We start from the raw sequence: 13,717 nt of genomic DNA on the forward strand, positions 1-13,717 counted from the left end.
TGAGGCCTTTTGACAACTCCACCCTTCCAGAGCGCGCTGCAAAAACCAAACGGACCACGCGGTAGAGATATAGATATATTTGGGGTGATGTTGCATATTTTAAGACAACTTTACATAATGCTTTTGACACAGAGGTTTGTTGTTCCACCCCATGGCAGGGCCAGGCCCTGCACAGCACCTCTCCACCCCTTCCCAGCCCCGAAGCACCCCAGAAGGGGTGCATGAATGGGATGCTCTCATGCACCAAGGTCTTCATCCCCCCCATTTCACAACGTGCCAGCACCAGCATCCTTAAACCAGGGAGACTGGGAATTCAAGGAAGCCCTGGACTTTGGAGGAAGGCGAAAGATGGCACAGATCTTTGGAGATAGCAAAACCTGGCTAAGCCCTGCCTGGCTCCTGCTGACCCTCCTTGAGCAGAGGGTCTCGAATCTCCAACACTCCTTCCCAGGCTGCAGGTGAGTTCCTGCTGCAGTCCCACATGGCACATGTGAAGTGTCTTCACAGGATGAAAACCAATGACAGACTTCTCTATGAAGCATTGGTCTGGGAGAACAGAATGTCAGAGGCAGGGCTGGGAGGACAGCAGCACAGGGGATGACCCACTGTGCCCCTTCCCTGGGGGAGAGGGGAAGCAGAAACAGTGGAGATCAGATGGAGCTTGCTGGACCTTGTCTTGCCGATTTTATTTTTTGGCCAGGGAAGCACAGCAGATCCCAAGAGCTTCTGCCAGTGCGGGAGAAAAGAAAAGGCTGGGCACAGGGGCTGTGGCTCAGGGCAGCTCCCTGGGCCCTGTGGATGGCAATTTGGCAGGGAACTCCTTTCCTGGAGAAGAGGCAGCAGGGTCTGCAGGGGTTGGCTGGACTTGAAGGGTAAACCCAGCGCTGCCCCGCTCGCTGTCACAGCACAGACCAACAGCTCCAAACATTTGGCACAGGAGGGCACAGGCAGCACCCCACACCAAACCCTGCCCACGGGGCAGGAGGGATGCAGGAAATGGAGGAACAGCAAAACAATAAAAATACTACTGATAAAAAAGAAAAAATGTAAACAACCCAGCACCCTGTCCTGTAGCACCAGGACACCCAAGAGAACTGAGGGGAGATGGAGACACAGGGACCCCAACTCGGGGTCTCATCTCTATTGCACTTTGCATCATATATATTTCTATATATATATTTATAAAAATACAAACTAAAGGGGTGGGGTGGAGGGGATGAGATGCAAGCCCTGGGCCAGCAGCAGCTCTGTGCACATGACAGGCTTCAACCTATCCTGCTTCTGCCTGTCCCTACAGTCCCTCACCATCACTTTTGGTGGGCAGGTGGGCCACACATGGGCCTGATCCTGCAGAGGTACAGCCCAGGGTTGGAAAGGGTGCTGGGTTGTCCAAAGCCAGCCCATGGCCAGCCTTCCCTCCCTCCATCACACTTCCCAAGGCTCCAATGCCTGCACTACCAAACATGCAGCTCTTTCTGGGTGCCCTGGCATGCTCTCCCTGGCCAGCAAGCACCCATTCCTGGGGGAGCTGGGCAAAACCAACCTCATGCCTCCTCCTCCGCCCAAAATACCCCACGGGAGGTGTTCCCCCACCCGGAGGTTCCCATTCTCTCTTCCTTGAGTGACTATGGTGCAAATCACACGGGGTGATGTGGTCTGGAGCCCTCACCACAGCAGTGGGGGAAGATGCTCCTGGCTCCAAGGCCACCCCCCCGCTGCTCCTGCTACCTCAGCCGCCCGTCAGGTTTTACAGGCCCCAGTTCTGATTTGGGGTCCGGGGAGAGGGAGCTCCAGGAGGTTTTGCTGCAGGTCTCCAGGGAGGCACAGGCAGAGGAGCCACCACTGCAGATGTCTGCTGCAGACCAGAAGGTGCCGATGGCAGCGTCTGACCAGTCCTCCAGCGCCCGTCCCGTCAGCTGTGCCTTCCTCGCTGCCTCCTCCTCTGCCTCCTCGGAGCGGGGCAGGTTGAGGATCCCCCCAAGGCCCTGGAAGCTCTGCTCCATGTACTCATTGCGGGGGGGGCCACCATGCAGCCAGTTGCTGTCATCTGGGTACAACAGGAGGAGAAAAGAGAGATGATGAGCAGCGCGGCAACATCCCGGCACCCTGCCAGTGGAGTCAGCACCCTCTGCAACCCCAGCCCTGCTGCAGGACTTCAGGATGGGTCTGGCCTGCAAACAGGACCTTCACAGCTATCCCAGGGCCTGGTTTGAGGACCGATATGGGCAAGGGGACACCAGTGGGAAGGATGGTTCCTGGCTTGCCAGTGGGGAGGCCAGCACCAGAAGGAAATGCAATGCACTGCCCACAGGGAAACCCTTCCCACACACCCACACACCCACCCACCCTTCTCACCTTTCCTGAGAGGCTGCTTGCGGTTGAAAGTCTGGGGCACCACCAGGAACTGGTTCTCCCCTAGGGGCTCCCAGAACTGGAGGAGGCGGATGGTCCAGACCCCGGGGCGCAGGGGCCGGTTGAGGGGGGGTTTGTACTGGGTGAACTCGGCCTCAGCATCCACGGTGATGTCATAGGAGGTGGCGATGACGTAGGTGGGGTCGATCCACACCACCGTGGCTGTCAGGTTGGGGCCCCGTGACCACTTCTGCATGGCCACTGGCTCATCAAAAGGTCCAATCAAGCCTCCAAAATTGCGGAAGAGCCTTTCCTTGGGGTCCCACTCCGTGCCCACCTGGATGGACAGATGGAAGACATGAGCAGTGGGACACTGGGCAGGGAGACACTCTGAGCTCAGGTTTTGTGTTTCACCTCTCTGACCAAGGGCAGGCACAAGTTTTGGAGCCCAAAGCAAAGCACACCCGACCCTCCCCAGCTCTCCTGGCTGCCTGCACCATACCAGCACTAATCCAGCAGTGTGATGTCTTCTGCAGCTGCTGGGCACCACAAGCTCCCCCGACAAGACCCCCTCAGGCTTTTTCCCCACCAATCAGCTCCAAACCCCCACACAGAACCCAAGACAAAGGTTTGTTCTCAGACGTGACAGCAGCACTGTGTCCCTCTGTCCCCACAGCATGCAGGTGAGGGAGAAGAGGAAGGGTGTGGGAGAGCTAAGGAAGAATAAGGGTGTTGGAAGGAAAACATTTACCTCAAGGTTCTGCAAGCGGTTTGCCTGCCCTCTGTGACCCACCAGCTTTAGAGCTCCCTGGGGCATCACCCACGCTTCCAGGGACTCTGCCTGCCCAGTTGCCAAATTCAGCACTTCCTGCATCACCAGGTAACCCTGGAAACGGTCGTCATAGAAATATAAGTGCACACTGGATGGGAAGCCCTGGGGCTCAAACCTGGAAGAAGAGACAGACAGAAGGAGAGGTTGGACACCTGAGCATCAGCATCCTCCTAGGCCACCCCTCAGAGTCTGGCTCCAGCCCAGGGCAAACACCCAACCTGCAGAGCTTGTCAGCCTTGGCTGCCGGCGTGGCCATGGCCTTGCGGAGCCCCAGCCTGGAGAAGGCTGTGTAGAAGGTGAGGGTGACATCGCTGAGGCCACTCAGCCCATCTACACGGTCGTAGACATTCTCCCAGTAAGCCTTCAGGGCTGGGGTGCTGGGGGGGTAGCTGCCGTAGAGATGTGTGTCCAGGATCTCCAGCACCTCCTGATTCACTGTCGACTCAAACTTGCGAGCGAAGAAGGTTGGTCTGGAGAGTTGCTGGAAGAGCACAGGCATTGCTGACAGTGTTGGCTGCAGCCCCCCCTGCCCTCCCACCTCATTGGGAAGGGAGACAGAGCAGGAAGAAACATGCTGGGACCCATCCTACTCTCTCTGAGGGCACAGGTTGAAGAACAGCAAAGCACAGCCAGACTCTGCCTGGCATTCTCTACAACAGGGCTAGTGGGAGCACAGGGAATGGTTACTGGTAATGCAGATGGGTTTCCATCTCTCCCACTGCCTCCCTCTTTCTGTGCTCAGAAGCAGCTATGTGTCATCCACCTCCTTTGCTGCAATGGGCCCACACCCAGCAGAGCTGCTGAGGAGCCCTGGAGGAGGCCTGGCCAGGGACCACAGCCTGCAGAACCAGGGCCCTGCACTGAACAAGCCCAGGACCGTTAAAAAAATCCTGTGAACTCCCCTTTTCAGGGCTGTGTGTGTCTCCTCCAAAGCTGCCTTGGTCAGTTTACATCCCTAAAGCACCAAGAGCATGGAAGACAGATCATCACAGGGCATTTTGTCCTGCCAAAGAGGACAGATCCTGCAATGATTTTACTGAAAAGATGTTTGCCCAGGTAATACATCTGCAGGGAAAGAGCAGGAAAACGGGAGGAAGTCTGGGGAGAGGAGCAGCATGGCAAGCAGAAGCCTGGCTGACTGCTGGGCAGAACATCCAGCACAACCTCACTGCCTGAGCATTCCCAGACACGTCTGTGTGGAGCTGGGGATCCCATCCTGCTCCTATCCCTGGCAGGGCTGGGGTGAGGCTGGTGTGGGCGTGCAGAGCAGCAGGCACTGCACCCAGGGGAGAAAGACAGGGAAGAGGAGGAGGAGGAGCAGAGGGGGGGAAGAAGGAGGATCTTTTTCACCTGTAGCCGGAGGAAGTCCTGGGGTTTGAAGTCATTTGGGGAGCACCCACACCAGTCGACGATGTGTTTGTATTGGCACTTACAGCCCAGCTTGCGGTTCCAGTTGGTCACCCGGAGGTTGTTATCAACCAGCGTCTCACAGGCGTGGCTGTTCTCCAGGACAGTGTGGAAGAAGGACTGTGCATGGCAGAGAAGGGACAGGACAACCCGGTGGGGATGGAGGATGGGTGGTAAATGGACACCAACCCCTCACCCCTCATTCACAGAGACACAGGACAGACCTTGATAGCTCTCAGACACTGATCCCAGCACGGGGCAATGCTAAGAGAGGAGGCTGTGCACCCGCATCAATCCAGTTGCCCAGAGGAGCAACTGGATCAAAAGCAGGGCTAGATATAAACATGACTTTTGGCCTGAATGCTCCTCTCTTCCATCCCTGCGTCCAGACAAAGGGGAGGCACAAAGCTGCCTGAGCAGAACCAGCAATGCCCTTCATGGTTACCCAGGGTGAGGATAAAGTGAGACAGAGACACTGAACACAGTGAGAAGAAAATCCATCCCATGCCCCACTGCCAGCACCCACCTCAGCTGGCAGGAGTGTGTAGGTGTAGAACTGGCGCAGCTGGGACACCAGTTGGTCCTCAGAGTAGACCACATACTCCACGAAGCTGCGTGTCAGTGAGAACCAGTCAGAGCCCCCATCCACCACGATGCCCTCGGGGATGTGGCGCTCGCCCAGCCGCCACATGTGGGAGTCACACTCGTGGAACAGGCGGTCCAGGCCCTGCTTCTTGATGAACCTGAGCACAGGGATGAGGGGTCAGGGGTGTCACACACTTTGCTGGGTTCAGCCACATCCAGAACATCCCCCTTGCCTCAATTGTTTCAGTTCTTCTCCCAAACCCCTCATTTTTCTGTTCCTCCAGCTCAGCTCTGCCCCTAGCTGGGATTACCTGGCATTGTCTCGGCCGTGAGACTTCAGGAAGTTCTTGTCTCGGTATTTGGACAGGAACATCACCAGCTCTTCATTGGTCCTGAGGTGTAAATTAAAGAGCATTAATGGCCCCTGAGGTAAAGCAGCCCAGCAAACATTCATACTGCAAGAGCCAGCAGAGCCTAAAGCTGCTCGGTGAGTGCTGACTCAAACCCTGGTCCCACCTCTGGGGACACAAACGTGTCCTCCCTGCTGTCTGGCGTCTCACATGGGTGTTCTCCTGCAACACCCAGACCTCAGGAAAAACAGCCTTCGAGGTACTGGTTGGGCTCCTTTTCAGAGACAGGACCAGCCTGGCCCTGGAGCATCATCACCAGCACATGGCTGCAATCTCCAACCACATCTTCCCTCAGCTCCCTGCCCCTCCCAAAGCTGCCGCAGCATCCAGCAGCTCGAACACCTCCACCATCCTCCCCTGCTCCAACGAGATCCTCACCTTGTGGGGTAGTCAGTGGCACTCAGGTTGATGAAGAAGTCCCAGGGCCACTCGGTCAATTCCAGCAGGTCCTTCATGCTCCGCAGGTACATCTTCAGCAGGCTGGCACCTCCCCAGATGGTCACCATGCGCCAGGGTGTCACTCGGATGTTGGGATAGTGCCGGGCCAGCTCCACCGCCTCCCGATGGAGGTAGTTGGAGCGCTGCCAGAGAACATGCCTCAGGCTCCAGGAGGAGCTCATTGCTCCCTGCTCTCCTGGCCTGACATTCCAGCCACATCCACAGGGAGAGGAAGCAGCAAGACTGCTCTGGGCAGGGGAATATAGATCCTGATTCTCAGGGGTTGCAGAAACAGAGGTGAGAGGGTCACAGCTCCACCAGCAGCAAGGATGAACCCTACCCAGCCACTTCTTCCACTCCCTGTCCATCTGTTCCCAAGCTCTGCACCCTCCTGCCCAGTTAAGTGATGGAGTCACCATCCCTCGAGGCGTTAAAAAAAATGTGGATGTGGCACTTGAGGACACGGTGGTGTTGACAGTCGGACATGATGACCTTAGAGGTCTTTTCCAACCTTAATGATTCTATGATTCTGTGCTGATGACCGGTCTGGGCACTGTTAGCATTCCCCCTCCCCTTACCCCTGCCACATACCTTGTCAACGTGGATGTAGAAGAAGTGCTGCTGGTGGTACACAGCCTTGATGAGTCGCTTCAGCTGGCGAATGGCCCGGCCGTGCACAACCAGCATGTATGCGATGCGCACGGGCTGGCTGGGGGGGCCCTGCTGCAGCCGGCTCTCGTCCCACTGGATGACAGGGCTGACCTTGCCTGCGTGGGGAGGGAGAAGGCTGTCAGCTGCACCCCCCTTGACACCCACCACCCAGAGTTCCTGACAAACCAGAGAGACCTGAGGAGGATGGGGGCAGCATGGAAGAGCTTGGGCGAGCCCAACCACGCTGTGGCCAGGGCACGGAGACACACGCAGCCCCTCCCCGTGTTAAATTGGCATGGATGTGTTGGGAAAGGAGAGGGGTCCTTCTCTGGCCCCTCAAAACAGAAGATGCAGCCGGGTCTGGCTCTGACTGTGAGGGCACAGCAGGTCAGGATGAACAGCCTAGCTTAAGGAGGCCAGCACAGCTTTGATTGGATTACAGAGGCAGCAGTAATCTGGGAATCAGTGACAGATTGAGAGCGCTTTTCACCAGGTGGAACAGTTTGGTGACATCGGGAAGGTGGCCCACGCACCTCTCCAGGATATTCCCAGCACCCAGGGATGGCCAGGAGCACCCCAGCAGGACTCACCTGAGAGCTGGCAGTGGCGAGGCACAGCTTGGGGCATGAGGCTGCCAGCCCTGTGCAGGCACACCACGTTGGCAATCTCCTGTTGGCACTGCTTGCTGCTGGCCCGGGCCAGCGCCGAGAGGGCGTCTTTGCCTGTGATTTCACACTTGGGGGTGAAGCTGTTCTCGGTGGGCTGCGGAGCCCCCTCCACGCTGCCCGTGTCACCCTGCTGGAAGATGGCCAACTGGGCCTCCCCATGCAGCTCCGTCAGGTTCCTCCGGCTGGAGGAGTCCGGTGCTGCCGGCAGCCTCCGTCCCAGTTTGTGTCTCGCCGTGACAGCTCTCACCACCTTGGACACCGGTGCCCCGGGGCTGTCCGGCCGTCCCCGCCATCGCCCGTGCTTCCTGCTGGCACTGCCCCGGCGCCCGGCAGAGCTGTCCGAGTCCTTGGAGCCATCACTGCTCTCGGGCAGCCTGGCTTTCTTCTGCCGCTCCTGTTCCACGTGGATGCAGAAGAGCAGACAGACAGTGTTAGCTTGGACCTGATTGCCCCTGGCCCTGCCAACCTGCTCCCCAGAGCATCCCTGTCCCCAGCTCCCAGTCCATGCTGCAGCACTCCAGGTGCTCCAGGAGCAGCCACCGTGCAGCAAAGAGCCCATTACACTGCCCCTCTGCCACCCTGACAAAGACCCCACAGCTCATCCCTGTATGGTCCTGGGCTCCACTCATGGGGACACCCTCTACATACCAGTGAGGGAGACCCTGATCTGCAGGACCCTACAGTCCTGGATGCACACCCTGGATGCACAGAGAGGGTTTCTCACTCTCTGCCACCAGTCCTGCAGCAAGATTAGAGCCATGAGTGATTGTGTCTGCACCAGTGACCCACTGGGGTCCTGTGTGAGTAGGGACATCCCCAGACAGTGGAGATGAGTACAGGGCTGCTCTGGCTGGTGGAGGTTGTTTCACAGGGAGCCAACTGGACCAGCTGTTCCCTGCCTTGATCACACTGTGAGCCCAAGCCCAGCACATCTGTCTGGGAGCTGGGGTCCCAGGTGGCTACAGATGTGCTCTGTGGGGCTACAAGCCCTGGAGAGGCACTGACCCAGGTCCTGCTGCACTCCTTCCCCTGGCCCTTGGCTCTCTGGGCTGGGGCAGTTGCTATCACCAGCTTCTCCAGGAATCCCTTTAACAAACCCTCCTGCTGAGCCAAGTAGATGTGGAAAGGGAGCAGTTAATTATGCTTCCTCACCTCTGCCAGGCTGGCTGGTGAGCAGAAAGGAGTTGGCTTTGGGCAGAGGAGAGAGTTGGGAAGTTGGGATCCCTGCGAGAGCCACGCTCACAGGAAAGAACGTTGTGTCTGTGGTGTGGGGGTTATCTACCCCCAGCCTATCCCAGGTGCCCCCAGCCAGGCCTCCTGGGGCATTCTCACAATGTCCTCAACACCCTACCTGCTGCCAGGGACTATTCCTGGTCAGCAGCATCTTCTGAGGATGGGCAGATGCCTCACAAGGACAGCAGGACTGGATCAGCCCCCCCAGGGACATCCCCTATCAGATGCCCACCCCTGGGACAATCCCAGTTATCCCCCTGGGTCAGAGCCTGGCTCCTGACTCCCAGGCATGCCTGGCTGCCTTCCCCAGTAGGTTTTCAGAAACATGGACAGCCTTGATGGAGCTGCCAGTTAATGAGCTCAATGGTTTCTAATTAGTGCACCACAGCAGAGAGATCCCTCCAGCCCAGCCTGGCAGGGAACAACTCCAGCCACGTTGCTCTGCTGTATTTAAGACTTGTACATGGCACTTCTGGCAAAGCTCCCTGTCCCCCTCCTCCTGATGTGCACAGATGACTCCAGACCCCAGCCAGAAGTCACTTCTGCCCTGGGTCCCCCCTGATGTGACACCACTGACCCCATAGAGCTGTGGGTACCTCATCCCCTGTGCAGGTTTCCACGCTGCCTGTCCCTGTGAGGAGCAGAGTGACAGCACCTGGGTCCTGCAGGATTCCCCCTCTGGTTGATTGACTCTGGTGTCTGTCACATACAAGTGCTCATCAGGCAAAACCGGCACCAAAATGTTCCAACGTCACCAGAGGAATCCAGATGCCTGACTGAGGACTGCAGCAGCAGAGACTTAAAGCTCACAATTAAAATGGCTGGAGATAGCCTCCTAAAAACAAACTCTTTGGGGGGAAAATAAAGAAATCAAGAAAACTCAGCAATGCTGGAAGAAAAGATGTTTTATAGGGAGCTTCTCTAGAAGCTGCAGCACATGAAGGACACCAAGACACAGGCCCCAGAGAGGTGCTGCCTTCTGCCTGTGAAGAGGAAGACAAGATGAAGTGGTAGAAGAGACACGACAGGGTTAAAACACTTCTCTGAAATGACAGATTCTCTTCTTTGAGGTTTGCATTTTTCCTGGTGCCAGCTCTACTGTGGCCTAAGCCCTCCAGGAAGCTCATATGCTCACTCAGGAGCTGTTGGAAGGCATGACCACTGCTCCCTCAGGCTCCCACCTTTGTGTGGACACACTGTGCTGTCTGCAGCAGGGACACTGTCAGCAAAGGGCCAAGCAGAGATGGGAATTTCCTCTCCCATCTGTCAGTCTGGGCAGAGATTGTGGTGTTTGATCCAGGTGGAACAAGATAATTCGGATTTCTGGTGGTAGGAAACCCAGAGTTAACCTAGGTGACTGCTGGCTGATCCAGCCTCTGTTGGTCTACGTGCCATGAAGCATCAGCTTGGTCACCCAAGGGAGCCTGGAGGACCCTGACATTTGGTTTCTAAAGTGACACAATCCAAGCAGTGTGGCCTTGTCATGGCTGCTGGCTCTGGTGTGGCTGAAGCAGGCAGTGAGCAGGCAGTGCTGCTGGTGCAAGATGGGTTTATGACATGTTCTGGAGAAGGGCAAAGATCTTCCTACAACCTCTGCTCACACCAGGAACCACCAGTGTCAGAGCCTGCAGAGCAGGGGAAGCCCTTCCCGCTCCCATGAAAGGAAGAAAACCAGGAACCTCTGAAGAACTGAGCAGGACAGAGAAGGGGACTGTCACTATCAGAGATCAGAGCAGACCCCTGAACAGCTCCTGAGCACTGCAGGTGCCCAGCCCGAGGTGCAGGTCTGGAAGGAAGGAGCTTGCTTAACCCTGGGTGCTCCATACCTTTTATAGGACTTTTGCTCTCTACAGTGAGTCAAACTGGGGACAAGCCAGGCTGGAGCTGTGTCCATTAGTGGGAAAGAGCCATTTACTCCAGCAATTAAGAGATCTCAAGGTTACCCAAATCCTTCCAGGACTGCAAGGTCAGGCTCCCTTGGGAGGGTTCTTCCAGTTTTACCCAAAATGCCCCTGGGGAACAGTGGCTCCTCCAGGTCTGGCCAAAAGCAGAATCTGCAGGAGGGCACCAAAACAAATAGCTTTGCCATTGTGCAAGAAATAAAGGTTAATTGGACTTTTCCCAGCTTACTAATGTGTTTCATCTGTCTGTAAAGCTCAGGATGGTTCTCGCCTTCTCTGAAGAGGTTTGTCCCTTCCCAAGCCCTTTAGTCAGGGCTGCTGGTGGGGAACCATCCCCTCTCCAAGTGAGAGAGCCCATGGCCAAACCTGTCAGCTGCCCAGCTCAGTTTTAGGAAGAGACCTGGGGAAACCAGGAACAGACTGAGGCCACACAGGACAAGAGAAGAGCAGATGAGTGATGTGGAATGGTGCAGAGAGGGAAGGAGAAGCCAGGGCAGGTGAAGTGATTTGATGAAGGTCACTGGAAAGGGGAAGGAGCAGTCAGGCACTCCTGGCTGCCACATGGGTCTGCTCTCACATTCCCAGTGTCTCCAGATCATGGACAACTCCATGATCTCTAACACTTTCCTTGCTGCATTTTTTCCCTGGTTCTGCTTTGTTAGTGAGCATATGGAAGCACAAGAGGTTGCTCATAGCTACTCCCAATGTCTCTGGAGGAGACCTGGTCACCTTGGAGACCTGACCCCCTGCAAGGGGCTGCCCAGTTCCCTTTCTCTCCTCTTTGCTCTCAGGGGAAACTTTCTGGCCCTGTGAAACACCTGATAACCACAGGGTCATCCTCCACACCAGGGAGGCACCCTATGATGGAGAGAGTAAGCTCTCATCCTGAGATCCCCACCTCTCACCTCCCTGGCTTTGCTCTGCCACAGGTCCCTCATCACTCTATACCTGCCCAGCACAGTTCCAGCACGTGCTCTCCCTGGCTTCACCATCACTCTGGGGCTTGCTGGCAGCCCACGGAGGGTCTCTACAGCTCCTGGAGCATGAGGGTCCTGGCCAAGGTGAGGGGCTCTAGTGCCACACAGACATTTGCCAAGGAAGCCCATACAGGGACTCTCAGCCCATCCCCAATGCTCTTGGAGAAACCACCTTCAGCCCCTGGTCCATCCAGGTGCAGTGGGCCTGGACAGGGTCCAGGCAGCTTGCAACAGATCAATAAATTCCAATAAGCAACCCAAAGGTCAAGAGCTTTGCTTGAAGGTGGCAACAACACGCTCCAGAAACTCGGGTCCTCCTCAACACCTGCTCCATGCATGACCTTGGACAAAAACCTTCGTCTGCCCGTGCCTCAGTTTCCTCACAGATAAAAAGGAGGTAATGCCTTAGCAGAGTGCTCTGATATAAAGACAACAGATGACTACAAAAGATCCTGGTATTCTCATACTTCCCAGAGCCATCCCCTCTTCATCCCCAGCTGAAGAGGAGCTGCTGAAAACTTCCTGAGCCCTCCGCAGCTCTCTGATCACCACCCTGTGTTTTCAGGTTTTCTGGCTTGGGAGTCACCGACTCCAGCTTCCCACAACATCTCCCAAACCCCCAGCACAAGACCCCCATCAAACCCCACACCTTGCCAGACCCCAAATGACACCCCCTGGGCCATAGGATCCCCTTCTCAGGTACCACAACCCCCACACTGCTGCTGCCAGGACCTCCTCACAGGCCACAGCCCCACTGCTCTCCCCCCTCCCCCGATTCTGTGGGACCCCAACCCCTCCAGGGACCCCGGCAGGGTTTTCCCAGCCCCACAGAGACACCGGGGGGGGTGTCACCCCCTTCGTGTCCCCTCCCAGCTGCAGAGCAAGGGGACACACCAGCCCCCCCGGGCACTGTCCCCCCCAGTGACCCTCATCCCGAGGGTCTCCCCCCTCCCAGCACTCACCACCCTCCCCTGTCTGTCCCCCCCCGCCCCCCCGTCCCACCCTCAGCCCCTTCACTGCCCCCCCAGCCACTCCATCGCCCCCCGAACCTCCTCACTGCCCCCCCAGCCCCTCCATCGCCCCCCGAACCTCCTCGCTGCCCCCCCAGCCCCTCCATCGCCCCCCGAACCTCTTCGCTGCCCCCCCAGCCCCTCCATCGCCCCCCGAACCTCCTCACTGCCCCCCCAGCCCCTCCATCGCCCCCCGAATCTCCTCACTGCCCCTCCAGCCCCTTTATGGCCCCTTCACCGGTCCCCGCTCCCCTTTATCTCCCCCCTCAGCCCCCCGCAGGCCCCGGGCCGCCGCTCCGGCCTCCCCCCGGCTCACCTCTGCCGGTCCCTCCTCGTCGAGGCCGGCGGAGGTCCAGAGGACGAGCCCCTGGAGCAAGAGGATAGCGAGGGCCGTAGCCACCGCCAGCCGGTACCGCCGGGCCAGCTTCCGCGCCCGCCCGCTGGCCACCATCGTCACCGGCACCGCCGGCAGAGGGGTGCGCATGCGCGGGGAGGAGCGGGGAGGGAGGGAGGGGGGGGGAAAAGGGGGGGTGAGTGTGTGAGTGAGTGTGTAAATGTGTGTGTGACTGTGTGTGTGATTGTGTGAGTGAGTGTGTAAATGTGTGTGTGATTGTGTGTGTGTGATTGTGTGTGTGAGTGAGTGTGTAAATGTGTGTGTGACTGTGTGTGTGTGTGTGTGATTGTGTGAGTGAGTGTGTAAATGTGTGTGTGTGATTGTGTGTGTGTGTGATTGTGTGTGAGAGTGAGTGTGTAAATGTGTGTGTGACTGTGTGTGATTGGGAGTGTGTAAATGTGTGTGTAAATGTGTGTGTGGTTGTGTGTGTGATTGTGTGTGAGTGTGTGTGTAAATGTGTGTGTGTGATTGTGTGTGTGTGGTTGTGAGTGTGTAAATGTGTGTGTAAATGTGTGTGTGAGTGTGTGTGTGTAAATGTGTGTGTGATCGTGTGTGTAAGTGTGTGTGTAAATGTGTGTGATTGTGAGTGTGTAAATGTGTGTGTAAATGTGTGTGATTGTGAATGTGTAAATGTGTGTGTAAACGTGTGTGTGATTGTGTGTGTGTAAATGTGTGCATGATTGTGTGTGTGTAAATGTGTGTGTATATGTATGTGAGTGTGTATGTGTATGTACATGTGTGTATATGTGTGTATACGTATGTGTGCACATGTTTGTGTACGTGTGTGCGCATGTGTGTGCACGTGAGAGTGCATGTGTGTACATGTGTGTGTGCATACGTGTGTGCATGTATTTGTCTC

General features: G+C 56.7%; 1 protein-coding gene across 1 annotated transcript; it reads right to left on the reverse strand.

The window, feature by feature from the left end:
* Positions 1–62: 62 nt before the first annotated feature.
* Positions 63–12,943, reverse strand: XYLT2 (xylosyltransferase 2). The gene is made up of 11 exons (XM_071764233.1): positions 12,781–12,943; positions 7,266–7,737; positions 6,616–6,791; positions 5,965–6,167; positions 5,488–5,568; positions 5,118–5,334; positions 4,535–4,711; positions 3,403–3,665; positions 3,104–3,299; positions 2,356–2,689; positions 63–2,047 (listed from the first exon to the last, which is right to left on the reverse strand). Exons 1-11 carry the CDS (start codon positions 12,913–12,915, stop codon positions 1,725–1,727), a joined length of 2,577 nt encoding a protein of 858 aa, XP_071620334.1. The 5' UTR covers positions 12,916–12,943; the 3' UTR covers positions 63–1,724.
* Between the last annotated feature and the right edge of the window lie 774 nt (positions 12,944–13,717).

The sequence above is a fragment of the Heliangelus exortis genome, chromosome 20 (genome assembly GCF_036169615.1).
Source record: "Heliangelus exortis chromosome 20, bHelExo1.hap1, whole genome shotgun sequence".
Taxonomy (NCBI): domain Eukaryota; kingdom Metazoa; phylum Chordata; class Aves; order Apodiformes; family Trochilidae; genus Heliangelus; species Heliangelus exortis.

Excerpts from the sequence above, each read along its gene's own strand:
- XYLT2 (XM_071764233.1), bottom strand. The coding sequence starts at position 12,915 with ATGGTGGCCAGCGGGCGGGCGCGGAAGCTGGCCCGGCGGTACCGGCTG. Across the intron at positions 4,712-5,117 it reads ACACACTCCTGCCAGCTGAG|TCCTTCTTCCACACTGTCCT; the intron begins GTGGGTGCTGGC and ends TGCCATGCACAG. Across the intron at positions 3,666-4,534 it reads AGGACTTCCTCCGGCTACAG|CAACTCTCCAGACCAACCTT; the intron begins GTGAAAAAGATC and ends GTGCTCTTCCAG.